We start from the raw sequence: 13,515 nt of genomic DNA, 5'->3' as shown, positions 1-13,515 counted from the left end.
CTCTACCAACTTACCAGTTAAAGACCCTATGTCCCAAGTGGCTAACCTAATTTTATGGTCTTGGACTAACTTCTTTACCCCCACCCATCCAACAAAGTGAGGGAACCCTTGCCTATTTGACACCATACCCGGGCGCCGATGTGATGCGTTGCTTTTGGGCAACGACCTAGCAACCTTTGTCCATTTATCACTGCCTCCGAGCCTATAGAGTACAACACGTCGCTTAGTAGGGAACACCCCAACGAAATTCTCATATTGGTTCATATTCATAGGGTATGACTAAGTTTTTATGCTGGCTGTCACTAGTCTACGGCAACCCTCCTCCTTTATCCGGGCTTGGGATCGACGGTGTATAACTAAACAGTTATACACAGACGGAGTTCAAATAAATAAATAAATATATATATATATATATATATATGTATATATATTACTAATGAAGGTAAGAAACTAATGAATTAGAAATCACAGGTGCAAGTTGTATTGATTCAATATAACTATGTAGCATGGTTTGTTTGTTAATGATTAAGCCTTGGATGATGCTTTTTTGATATAAAAATATGATCTTTTGAGTTATGAAATCTTGGCACATTATAGGCTATTGGTTTTTGGACCCTTTTAAAAATTTAATTACTTGTCATAATCATATTATTTAAAACAAGTTTTCCACTAAACAAACCATATAGATCACAGCCGTAACATTTGATTTACAAAAAAAAATAATTGAAGAAAAGAGTGATTTCCCCTCATTAGTTTCTTACCTTCATTAGTAGTCAATATTTACCCTATATATAAGGTTAATATTTGGTGCTTTTGAAGGCACCAAATTATATGAAATTATTGATCTGAAAATCATATGTTTTCATTTTTTGTTTGTAAATTAAATCTTATGGATGTGAAATACAATATTTGTTTAGTTGAAAATAGGTTTTGAATCCTATGATCATGACACATAAGCCAATTTTGTAAGAACTTAAAAAATGAATGGTCTACACTGCACTAAAATTTTATGATTCAAGAAATCATATTTTTTGGATCAAAATATCATGATCCTTAGCAAACAAACATTCCTGAGTTGATAAAGCGTGAACCTATGATTTTTAACTTAACAGTCACATATAATTGGGTGCCTTCAAAGGCACCAAATATTAACTCATATATATATATATTATCATTTTACATTGAAAATTTGCAGGTCTTAATCAGAAACTCAGGTTGGGTTTGGATTTGGGTCTGGGTCTGGTATAAAATTTCATAAACTATACCTGGGTCCATGTATTAATCGAACCTTGGGGGGGTCTAGACTCGGGTCTTATTATTTATCACCATACCTGGACCCTATAGGGTTTGGTTCGGGTAGAGTCTGGGTAAACTAAGGGCGTTGACACCCCTACTTGTGGATAAGAAACTTCTTAGAGAAACAGTGAAATGTTTTTATTTTTTTGTTGTTGTTTTAGATGTGATCTACACTGTAAAAACTGATTTTACACGTACATTACAATGCACCAAATTTTCAAACCTCAAAAAAACATATCTTTACTTAAAAAAGCTATGATCCAAGGGTTGACTTCTACTATTTTGATGTTGAACACATCCATGAGATCAGATTTGGTCGTAACAACAATTTCTTATAAGTTCTAACTAAGGGGTTCCTTACCCACGACGGTACCAAATGCTGTCCCTTAATTAAGTAAATTAATGTATGGCGTATGTAAAACGTAATTTAGATGAAAGGAAAGGGTTGTTTTTGTCATTATGGTAAGATTAAAAGCACGAAGCATGTCAGCTGCACGCACCCGTAGTCGTGAGAAAAGCGCATTGGAATTTTATAAAAAGACTAGAGCTGTTTTCGTCATTAAGCCCCGGGAAACAGTAACGCGTCTCGGAAGCGTGAGGACTGCAATTGCATTTGCTTCCTGCGTAAGCATCGTGTTGAAGGTATTTTGGTCATTTTTTCCGTCGGTCGGGTTGAACCGACCGTCATCGGTCTCGCTTAATTAATTAGGTTAATAGAGTTAAAGAGAGATTAAACACATGAGGAGATCCTCTTAATCTCTACCCTTCAAGCGGGCCGCACGAAAGACCCTTCCGCTCTCTTCCCTTCCCTATTTTAGGGTTTCAATTTCCAACGCTTCGTTAGATCTTCAGTTCTCTCTCTCTCTCTCTCTCTCTCTTTTATATCACAGGGAGTAGGAAAGCTCAGGCTCAATGTCGGTGAGTGGTTTCTCTTCGAATCGGCGATCGTTTTCCTGCTCTTTTTCTGCTTTTCTTTGAGTAATTTTAATAGTTGTTCTTGTTGAAATTGGAAGTTTTGATATTGAATTTGTTGGATATGTGTGGATGATCTTAAATCCTGGAATATTAGTGTTGAGATGAGGGCTAGTGTAGCTTCTTTGTGGTATTTGGGGGACGATTTGATCGTGCCTTGTTGGTTTTGTCGCGAATTTTGGGGAATCGAGTGAGATTATGGCGTAAAGGTTGGATCTTGGTGTATTGATCTGTACCTAGTGGTGTGATTGTGGCGTTTGTTGCTGTTGTACTAGCCTGAAAGTATCGTGTGAATGACTGAAGAGTTGTGAGATTAAGATAGAAACGGTACAAAATAGAGATCGATTGCTGTGTGACTGTCCTTCTTGATGTCCGATGTGTGAATATAATAGTTGTTCTACAAAAGAAGAGATTAGGAAGAGTAGTTTGTGGAATCACGAGTTGCAAATCGAGGATTCGGAGTTTGTTAAAATTCAACCTTATCATAAGTGTATGAGTGTAATCTTTGTTGCCCTATCTATGCGTGTGCTTAATATTTGTTGCGTGATCGATTGTGCATCTGTTTGTGTTTACATGGAGGGGAACGTTGGCACTGTCTCACGATGGTCCAAATCTTGGTTGCACCTAGCAATGTGCTCTGCATAACTGTTTCGCTAACACTGGTTAGGTTGGCGTGCTAGCATATGCATCACGGTTGTGGATTAGGAAGTATTTCATTGATGGGATCCCTAGGCGCTGCTGCTATTCTCTTTATTTCTTATCATATCTTTGGCTTAGCAAATTGCCTGGATTGCTTAATCCAACTGAGTATTGTAAAGCACAAAATGTTTAGGTTGTATTGCTAAGGTATGTTTTGGAAGTGTATTTTATGGCCTTATGGGTATATTTGTTTAGATTCTTTAAAAACACGGTATGTTATGGATATGGATGTCACAACATGTGTGTGTGTGTGTGTGTGTGTGTGTGTGTGTGTGTGTGTGTGTGTGTGTGTGTGTGTGTGTGTGTTGGGGGAGGGGGGGTTGTGGGGTTACTTTTAGTGGATGTTCACAAGTTCTAACAAATCTCAAAATACGATGGTCACAATCTATATTAATTTCTTTCACCAATCATATTTGGATAATTTGACATGAGTACATGGCACATTGATTAATTGTTGCAACCATGGTATAAATAATGTTTGTTAGAAGTAAAAAAATTTAATTGGTGAAGTTACAAAATTAACAACTCCTTATGTAGGTGAACTTTAATAAAAAAAAAGGGCGATGTTGCCCCGGTTAATGTAACACTTTGTAGAACCCATGGGTTGCAGCTTCAAATCCTGATTCCGCCTTTCACCCTTGTAGATCAGATGGGAAAGGGAAAAATAGTAGCTGGTATTACCAACTCCAGCTTGAGCAGGTTGAACTCTGACCCTGGTACAAACAGGTCTGAGCTGAACCTCAACAACTGCCTAAGGGCTTTTGGCTTGGTTCTTGTGCTCTCCTTGTTGTCCGGTAGTTCACTTAGAGTCTGTTGCTGTTTTTCTGTTTGTCTATTCTTAAATGCTTCTCGCTTTTCTTGCATCAGTTTGATGATTATCAGATATTCACAAGTTTTTTCTTAATATGTTCTTTTAACCATCTCCCTGTTTCTGAAAATAGGTGAAAACAGTGAAGGTCAACAATGTCTCCTTAGGTGCAACTGAGCAAGACATCAAAGAATTCTTTTCTTTCTCTGGGGATATTGAATTTGTGGAATTGCAAAGGTTTGTGTTCCTTTATTGTCTCTGTCTTCTTGGAAGAAAATTGCAATTCTTGACATTTAACTCCAAAGAACCTCTTTTGTTTGCAGTGAAAGCGAGAGATCTCAAATTGCATATGTCACCTTCAAGGATTCTCAGGGTGCTGAGACTGCACTGCTTCTTTCGGTACATTTGGCATCTCTGCATTAATTTTTTTCTTGAGATGTATTTTCTTTTGAGCATTTATCATATCACTGGCCTTTGATTTTAACATGATGAGTGTGTTCTGTATTTTTATTAGGTTTTTTCTGTTTTTTATTGTCCATGTTCTTCATGAATTCAAGATATTACTGGTGTGCTTATATTAAAGTTCTGTGTCTAGGCATTTCTCTTTTGGAAGCCTCTCTGTTGATGTGTTGCTTGGGTAATACAAATATTGCAATAGTAAATCTTCCCCTCATCTCCCTCTTCTCAGATACTGCTTTAATCATTTTCGACTCTATTGTTCTTTCTGCCTTTTCCTAACGGATGCTCAAGACTGAATAGAACCAAAATTTGAAACCTGACCTGTTAATTCAATGACCATGAAGCTCTGTTGATAAATGGTTTACCACAACCAAATGGCACTTCTGATTGATGCAGCATGCACTGTCGCCCTTTAGTAGTCTACAAACGGTGCTGATTCTTATCTATTATCTTGACATAGTTCATTAAAATTTTATTGTGGGACAGGGTGCTACAATAGTTGATCTCTCTGTTTCCATTACGCTTGCTCCTGATTACCAATTACCACCTATTGCCTCGGCTCCTCCAGCGGTAACTCGCCCTCTCCTGTGAATTCCATCTTTGGTGTAAAGCATGTTGCATTTGTAGGTTATTTACCAGCCAAATTCTGTCATTCCAGGAAAAGGACAAGAAATTTGTTAGCAGTGCTGAATCTACAGTTCAGAAGGCAGAAGATGTTGTTAGCAGCATGCTGGCCAAGGGTTTCATCTTGGGTAAGGATGCCCTCAACAAAGCCAAGTCATTTGATGATAAGCACCGGCTCACATCCAACGCCACCGCCAAGGTTGCTTCTCTAGATAAGAAGATTGGACTTAGTGAGAAGATAAGCATGGGCACTGCCGTCGTCAATGAGAAAGTTAAAGAAGTGGATCAGAAATTCCACGTTTCTGAGAAGACCAGATCTGCCTTTGCAGTGGCTGAGGAGAAGGTTAGCAGTGCTGGTTCTGCGATTATGAAAAATCGTTATGTGTTCACCGGAGCTTCCTGGGTGACCGGCGCCTTCAACAAGGTTGCCAAGGCTGCGGAGGACGTGGGTTTGAAGGCCAAGGAGAAGGTCACTAAGGCAGAAGAAGAAAACATAAGAGGGGAAGGTTATCAACCGGTTCATCTCTCCGAGTCTCCAAAAGCTGCATCCAGTGAACCTTCTTCAAGGTCTTGATTCTTTGATTGCTGAAGAGATTGTATATAGTCTTGTATCCAGTTAAAAGATTTCACGTTCTAAATTACTTTGTTTTATTTCAATGGTTCCATCTGCTGGATCCCCGCTATGTTAGTGACTAAAAGGAACATGTTTGTGTTGATGCATTACCTTTACTATCAAGGAAGATTTGTAGGGTTCCTCTTGTTTCTAGGAATTGCTAGTATATGCCCTCTGCCTTTGTAGGACCAGCAATTCTTCAGGTGGAGATTGTGGTAACGTATGGATTGTCCCTTATTCAGTGTGAATTGTTAGTTCAGCTGCCCTCGTATGCAATGTTGGTTGTGATATCCTCTTTCTTGTTTGGAATAATCCCCATTAAGATGCATAGGCTTTGGATGTTTCGAATCTTGTGAAGTTTAATCTTGATGATGATATGATTGAGGGCATTATTAGGTATGCAACCTGATGTGGGACACACTCTTGAGAAATATTATGCTTTCCATAAGCCTTTGATTATATGTTCTATGCTCTGCTCTGCTGATCCCATGTAGTTGGGATAAGGCTTGATGATGATGGTGCTATTATGCTTTTCTGCATGATATCCGCATGAATCAGACATGAATGATCATAATTGCATCTTAGGATGAACTGCGACATATTTCAGAAACATTCTGTTGTGACCAACCTGTACCCTTACAGTATGTTTTCTTTCTCTTAGGGGCATTTGATTTGCGGACAGGCCTGGACAAGAACGGTAAAATGGTTTTTTTTTTTTTTCGAAAGTGTCTGTCCTGTCCTGTTCTGGGGGAAGGGCTGAACACTCCTGGACACAACATCCTTTTTTTCAATGTTGTCCAGCTCAGCTGCGCATCCTGCGTTTGTGTGGGCCCCATGCACTGTCCGTTACATTAAATTTTGCTCAGATTTTGATGCGAATACATTTGGTTGTCCAGAATTAGGGATGTCAATGGGTTGGGTTTGATCTGGACCTGACCCGTACCAAACCCTATAGCGTCAGGGTTTGATGATAAATAAGAAGGTTCAAATAGAATCCAGGTTGGACCCGAAGGGTCCGATTAATATATGGAGCTGGGTATGGCTTGTGAACTTTCATACCAGACCAAGGCCCGGCCCCAGTTCCAACTAAGATTCACAATTTTTCAATGTAAAAAATATAAATTTACCGGCTCTGGTTAATGTAATCCTTGTAGGATCCAGATATGGTTTCTATTATGATGGATTTGATTGAACCTGGAACCGGACCTGGTATCAGAATCTCAATCAGGTCTGGTGGGTCAGGTTCCACCTGGGTCTGAACCAAACCCGACCCATTGACACCCCTACCCAGAATGTCAATTAGGCTTTCCCGTAGCCATTTAGCTCTTTAGTTGTCGATCCCAAACTCGACCAAACTGTTCGTTAGTGTGGACTACAAGGCCCATAAGTCATAGGCTTGATGAACTGAACCAGCCATTTGAGGTAACTAAGACTGATCCGAGATACATTTTCAACGGCATGATTTGTCGAATATTCTGAAATGCACTTCTCCAAAACTAGTTTGTTTACTGTTGGCTCCTTTTTTTTTCTTTTAAATTTTTGTTTAGAGGGAGTGTTGTTGGCTTTTTTGCTTATCAACTTGAGCCAGTCTGAGCTTAATTTGACTGTACAAGTCAAGGTCATTGTGTTCAAATTCCTTTCTAGATTACCAAAAACTTTACAACCTCAAATTAGATGTGTTTAATTTTATCCAAAATATAACTGCGTCGTCGTCTATGGTTCGCGTGGCTTAACTTGTACTCAAAAAGCTCTTTGTGAAACATGAAATGAAGACTCCACCAGAACAGTTCGAGTTTTGCTAACAAGTCCAACTTAGATAAAAATTTGAAAAATGACGAACTTTTTTTTTTTTTGACAGAGAAAGCTGGGGTTAGGCAGACCCCTACCAGTTATACAACCATACCATTTGGGGTTCGAACTTGCAACGTCCCAACACAAGGCCATTATGAGGTAGACTGATTGCTCAAGAGTCATAAAGAGTACATGCAGGAACAGATCACACACTTGAGCAGATGAGCGTGCATAGGCACCACAAGGACTCACACAAAAGCATATAACCTAATCAACGCTGGCTACCAACTAAAATAAAACGCTAATGCCCCAAAATTCGGTTAAAACCCTGTGCATCATCGCAAAGAATCTTGCTCAAGACTAAGCTTAGGCTCATTAGGAGTTCTATAAGCTCGCTTATCTCTTCCTTTCAACATATAGTGTATGTGGTCCGTTGTTATATAACTTATATGTCAACACCAAATAAAATTATGTTGCAATCGTAAGGTCTTTTTCAAAAAAAAATAAAAAATAGAGGTTAGGTTGTTGAGGCAGGTTTCAATGCTAGTCACGAATATTGCCTATATTTTGAAAGGACAATGTTATGCTGAAAAAATGCGATTTCCAAAATATCACGTTTCTTGAAAATATTGCATGATTTTCCCTTGCCAATATTTTCCCAACAATTTGATTTATGATTATATATAACTTACAAAAGCTCATTTCTTGAAGATCCCAATAATTTGATTTGTGACCAGGGTTTGAATGACACTTGAGTTTCAACCGGGTTTGATTCATGATCTGCCTAACTGAGTTTGACAAGCTAACCTTGAGCTCCGCTCCGCTCGTGTGGATCCTTACTTAAAGAGCTTCTTATAGAACAAATGAACCCACCTAGTCAGCTTTGTTGTAACAACCTACTTCATTTTAGTTGGTTGAGTGCCTCCCTCAATCAGAGAGGCTCGCTTCAATGGAAACGTGAGCTAGCGCATCGTCGTTTGCCTTATTTGCTACTTTACCCAGAGACGCAAAAAAAACCACACCGAAAGGGAAGCAGATCAGATCATGTTGAAAATGAACTTTTTGCTCATCCGAACATCATGTCCATCTGTTATGCATTTTGGATGAATGCCACGTAGCACATAACTTTTTAACTTTTACGTGAATGGTTAAGTTTTGAATATAAAAGATAAAAAACTTGTACGGACTATGAAAAGGTGCCTGCCCTTTCAGGTCTCTCTCTTTTAGGGATGGCAGTGGACCGGGGCAGGGGACAAGGTCTCCATTCTCACGTCATTTCGAAATCTGAACCTCCATCCCCGCCTCCATCTCCATTTCATATCCTCCGTTCCTGGTTCAAATGGGAGCAAGGCGAGGTGGGGGCCCCGTTTTCCCTCTGTCTATAGTCATCCCTTGAAAGATTGAGGACGAAGCAAAGTGGGGCGGGGCAAGGCAGGGATTGGGACATGGCAGAGGAAAGTGTAAGTCCATCCCCACCTCCATCCCCGCACAAAGATAGATTTTAACCTTCATCCCCCCTCTATCCCAATTTCATGCCCTTCATCCTTTGTCCAAACGAGGTGAGGCAGGGCAGGATCCCGTTATCCCTCGGTCCACTGCCATCCCTACTCTCTTTGAGGGAGGCTTCTATCTCGGACCATGGTCAGTTAATCACTATTTGGGGGGATGATTTTAAATACGCTAGGAGTTTTGTGTTTGAACAATGGTGGCTCCAGGAGCCAGACTTTCACACGATTATTTCAGTCTCTTGGAACAAGCCCTCCAATGAGCAGTGGACGGCTATCCGATGTCATGAGAAGCTGTTTCGTCTCGCTAAAGATATCAAAGCTTGACTCCATAATCAAGATGTGGTTAAATTTCATCAAATGGTTGCTTGGGAGCAAGAGATTTCAACGTTGTATCAAACTATGTCTTTCCCGGAGTCTCTATCTGATTTGCACCTGCAGAGTTTGCATACAAGATCTATTGAGTTATCAACGCTTTTGAAGAACTGGAGGGTCAAGGAAGAAATTAGATGGAAGCAACGGGCAAGGGTGAAATGACTTGCGACTGGAGACAGTAATACTAAATTTTTTCACTCATATGCTTCTCATCGTCATACGAGTTATGTCGTCCCTTCAATTACCATTGAGAGTGTTTCGTACTTTAATCAACACGTTATTTCAGCCGTCACTCAGTATTTTAAAGATTTATATTTTGTTTCACTTACTGCGAATGATGTCATTGGTCTTGTTTTTGTTGGTTCAATTCGGCAAGATCAAGCCAGAATTATGCAAATGAAGTTCTCTGAAGATGAGATTTTTAGGACCATCAAAGGTTTGTCGGGGTGGAAAGCTCTAGGTTTTGATGAGTTTCATGTGGATTTCTTCAAAAAATTTTGGTCTTGTGTGAAGCATGATGTTATTAACATGTTTGATGAGTTCTATTGCAACTCCAGAATGCCTATTCAAACCTACTTGACAATTATTTCTTTAATTTCGAAAGATGATGCTGCCACTGATATCTCTAGGTTTCGCCCGATTTCTATTATGAGTGCCCTTTATCGGATGATTGCCAAGGTGTTGGCTAATAGGTTGAAGGTCGTGGCTAACCAAATTTTTTTAAACTTTCGGTTCACTTTTATCTACAATAAGAGGATTCACCATTCATTCGTCTTGGCCTCTGAAGCCATTTACTCCTTACATCTTAGTGGTCAGCCCTATTTTTCTCTTAAATTAGATTTTCATAAAGCCTTTGATTCTATGCATTGGCCCTTCTTATTTCAAATGTTATCCAATTTTGGTATTGGTCATCGTTTTTCTGGGTGGGTGAGGGAATTGGTCTCTAATGCTGAGGCCATGATTAAGATTATCGACATTAGAGGTGGCCAGATCAAGTTGGGGCGTGGATTAAGGCAAGGCTGCCATCTCTCGCCTCTGCTGTTCAATGTCATTGTTGAGGGTCTCGTGGTGTTGCTCAAGCGTGTTGCGGAGAAGTGCCTCATAGATCCTCTAAATGTTCCAGATTTCTCAGACCATATTCTTATTTATGCTGATGATATGATTATTTTTGGGTGAGCAAATGTGCAGCAAATGCTTAGATTCAAGCTTATTCCCCAGTTCTTTCTTTCTCTTTCTGAGCTTTCTCTAAATGATAGCAAATGCTCTCTTACTATGTTCAATGTTGAGTCTTATATGCTTGCAGCGGGTCAACGATTTTTTAATTGCGCAATCTCTGAGTTGCCGATGACGTATTTAGGCCTGCCGTTACAAGTGAAGCGCCTCTCTTCCGCTGCTTGGGCTCCAACTATTCAAAAAGTGAAAAACAAACTTTTTTCGTGGCATGCATCTTATCTCTCCATCGCTGGTCGTCTGACTTTAATCAGATATGTTCTTTCTTCTATCCCTAAATTCTTCATGTCAATGTTCGTGATGCTTGTGGGTGTGGAGAAGCAGATTTGTCAATTAATGGCGGATTTTCTTTGGTTTGGGTGTCAACTTAAGAATAAGCGCCATTTGGTTGGTTGGTGAATGGTGGTATTACCTAGGTGTATGGCTGGCTTAGGTGTTTTGGCTCCAAGACAAATGAGTATTTCTCTTGTGGCCAAACAATGTTGGATGTCCCATCAACCAGGTTCTCCATGTTCTCATTTGCTTCATGCTAAATATGGTGCTCCTGATTTATCTCTTTTTCGTCAAGAAACCCAGAGGTTGGCAATCTCGCACTTGCGAAGCATGTGACTGAGAGTCTTATCGTTCTTCATAGATCAAATTGGGGATGCAAGAAATTATGATCAGTGGTTGCAATGGGCGATTGCACCAAATGGTGCGTTCCACACCCACAAAGTGTATAGATCGTTGCTCCCCCTGAGGGCAGATTGGTTCCCTGAGTGTGTGTTATGGGCTAAGGGCTCTTTCCCAAGATCTCGGGTCTTGGCTTGGTTAATTTTGCATGATAGGGTTCATACTCACAATTATTTAAAGAAGTTGGGCTTTCAGTTTTCAAGTTGGTGTGTGCTTTCACTATAAGAAAAATGCTAATTAGCGACAAAAATTTGTGACAGATTTTTTTTGTCGTAAATTTGCGATGGATTAGCGAGAGAAAACTATTTGTCGCTAACATCCAAAATATTTGCAAAATTAGCGACATAAATATCTCCCTCGCTAACTTCGTCGCTAATTAACAATGAATTAGCGAGAATATTTTTTCGTAGCCAAAACACTACAAAAATAGCGAGGGAATTTTTCCCTCGTTAATCCGTCGCTAATTAGCGACGGAAAAATTCCCTCGCTATTTTCGTCGCTCATTTTTTATTTAAACCATCTCACCTGGGGCGCAAAATTTTTCCTCCCTCCTCCGTTCAAAATTTAAATCGACTGAGATTTAAACCGTCCCACCTGGGGTTCGGTAAGTGGTTTTTTTTTTCGAGCATGGTTTTCCATTTTCGGCCTAATGATTTTGTGAGGGTTATGGTTTCAGGTCAACGGACAAGCATTGCGGGCATCGCAGAGGATGTGGAGGTGGGAGAGGTCGCCTAACTGGGAGGGAATGAGACCAGAGAGGCGGTTGGAGTTGAGAAGGAGGATCTGGAGGGAGGCCAAGCGGCCGAGTTGAGAAGGGATGGGGTCGAGGAAGGCGTTGGAGCTGAGGTCGAGGAGGCAGAGGGAGGGGAGGTCGTCGAGTTCGGGGGGGATGGTGCCAGAGAGGTTGGTGGCAGAGAGGTTGAGGAGCTGGAGGGAGGTGAGGGAGGAGAGCAGTGGGGGGAGGGTGGAGCTGAGGAAGGTGGAGGGGATGCTGAGGGAGGTGATGGGGCCATCGGGGGAGCAGGTGACGCCCTGCCATGATCAAGGGGTTGGCTGGGAAGGGTTCCAGGAGGTGAGGATGGGGTCAGAGAGCTGGGTCGTTGGGAGGAGGGAGAGGAGGGCGCGATCGTCAGAAGAGAGGGAGGTGGTGGTGGTGGGCCGACGGTTCTGTGAAAAAAAAATTGCTCCCTGTCAGAGAACGCACCGACAGGGAGTAATTTTTTTTTTTAAAAAAAAATATTTAGCGACGGATTAACGTCAGATAGTATTCATCGCTAATTTAAAATAGCGAAGGACTCACGACGGATCATGTCTGTCGCTAATCCATCACAAATTAGCGACGGATAAGTTCTGTCACTACTTAGCATCGAAAATTCTACGATGGAATCTATCCGTCGCTAATTCGACGTTAATCCGTCGCTAAACTGTTTAGCGACGGATTAGCATCGGATTAGAGTCAGATTTAGGTCATCGCTAATCCACATGTTTCTTGTAGTGTTTGTCAAGCTGCTGAAGAAACTACTTTTCATTTATTCTAGTCCTGCCCAATTTTTGTGGCCCTGTTTAATAGGAGATGAAGATCTCCGGACGTAATTGTCAAAGAAAAGTCTTTTGCGCTTGATCTGCACCTGTGCCCTATTGAAATTAGACGATGCAAGCAGTAGAGACTGATATGGAAGACATGGTTGCTTACTACTTGGTGGTTTGTTTGGATGACACGCAATGATGCTACTTTCCGTCAAATTCCGATCATCCTTAATAATCTTGTCTATAAAATCCTCTTGTTTATAAAATCCTGGTTGATGTATATGCGATTTTACGTATGCATCTTAGAGACCTCTCCTTCCGTCTAAACAACGTTCACTCATTGGTGGTTTCTTCTAATCTAGCGGATCCTGGTTGAGCTCGCTTTGTTGTTTGTTGTAAGCTGTATGTAGTTTTTTTTTCTTTAGCTTTTGTTTTTCTATATTTTAGTTTTGTTTTCTATATTGTTGGATTCATGGGTTCTAACATTTTGTTGATAATGAGTGATAATGTTGATCTTCTTTGGGCTCTCTTTGAGGGAGGCACTCAACCGGTGTCAGAGAAACTACTTAAGAACAAGTGTCGCATAAACAAAAGAGACACGTTACAAAGATGTCAGGTACCAACCTAGGCCCAGCTCTCAGCTTTAATTTCTTCATACAGAGGTTTTACAATCGCATAGAAACGTGATGTCGTGCTCAACACCATCCCAGGATTTGGTCTTTCCAGAAGAAGGTATCCACCTGTTATCAACACCTTCTCTGGGCGCGGATGCTACTCTAACGTACAAGAGAAGAAACACCAATTTATGATTAAAAAGCAAAACAAGATGTCAAGATTCATAAAGGGGGAGAGGAGGCAAAATTTTCATTAAAAAGGGTTGTTAAGAAAGCAATCTAAAGCATATATAGACAGTGAAGATGAAATTTATGAAACATATTATATCA

At 40.5% G+C, this 13,515-nt stretch overlaps 1 protein-coding gene across 1 annotated transcript; it reads left to right on the top strand.

Annotated features, from left to right (window-relative positions):
• The first annotated feature begins 2,056 nt into the window (after positions 1-2,056).
• On the top strand, positions 2,057-5,622 carry LOC149822078 (binding partner of ACD11 1-like). Its single transcript, XM_089980885.1, has 5 exons — positions 2,057-2,214; positions 3,909-4,012; positions 4,099-4,174; positions 4,721-4,804; positions 4,893-5,622. Exons 1-5 carry the CDS (start codon positions 2,209-2,211, stop codon positions 5,430-5,432), a joined length of 810 nt encoding a protein of 269 aa, XP_089837011.1. The 5' UTR covers positions 2,057-2,208; the 3' UTR covers positions 5,433-5,622.
• The last annotated feature ends 7,893 nt before the right edge of the window (positions 5,623-13,515 follow it).

The sequence above is a fragment of the Nuphar pumila genome, chromosome 11, assembly GCF_984573655.1.
Source record: "Nuphar pumila chromosome 11, dmNupPumi1.hap1.1, whole genome shotgun sequence".
NCBI lineage: Eukaryota > Viridiplantae > Streptophyta > Magnoliopsida > Nymphaeales > Nymphaeaceae > Nuphar > Nuphar pumila.
The sequence above is the reverse complement of the archived record's forward strand: the minus strand, read 5'-3'. Positions and strand labels throughout refer to the sequence as shown.

Excerpts from the sequence above, each read along its gene's own strand:
- LOC149822078 (XM_089980885.1), top strand. Across the intron at positions 4,175-4,720 it reads AGACTGCACTGCTTCTTTCG|GGTGCTACAATAGTTGATCT; the intron begins GTACATTTGGCA and ends ATTGTGGGACAG. Across the intron at positions 4,805-4,892 it reads TTGCCTCGGCTCCTCCAGCG|GAAAAGGACAAGAAATTTGT; the intron begins GTAACTCGCCCT and ends CTGTCATTCCAG.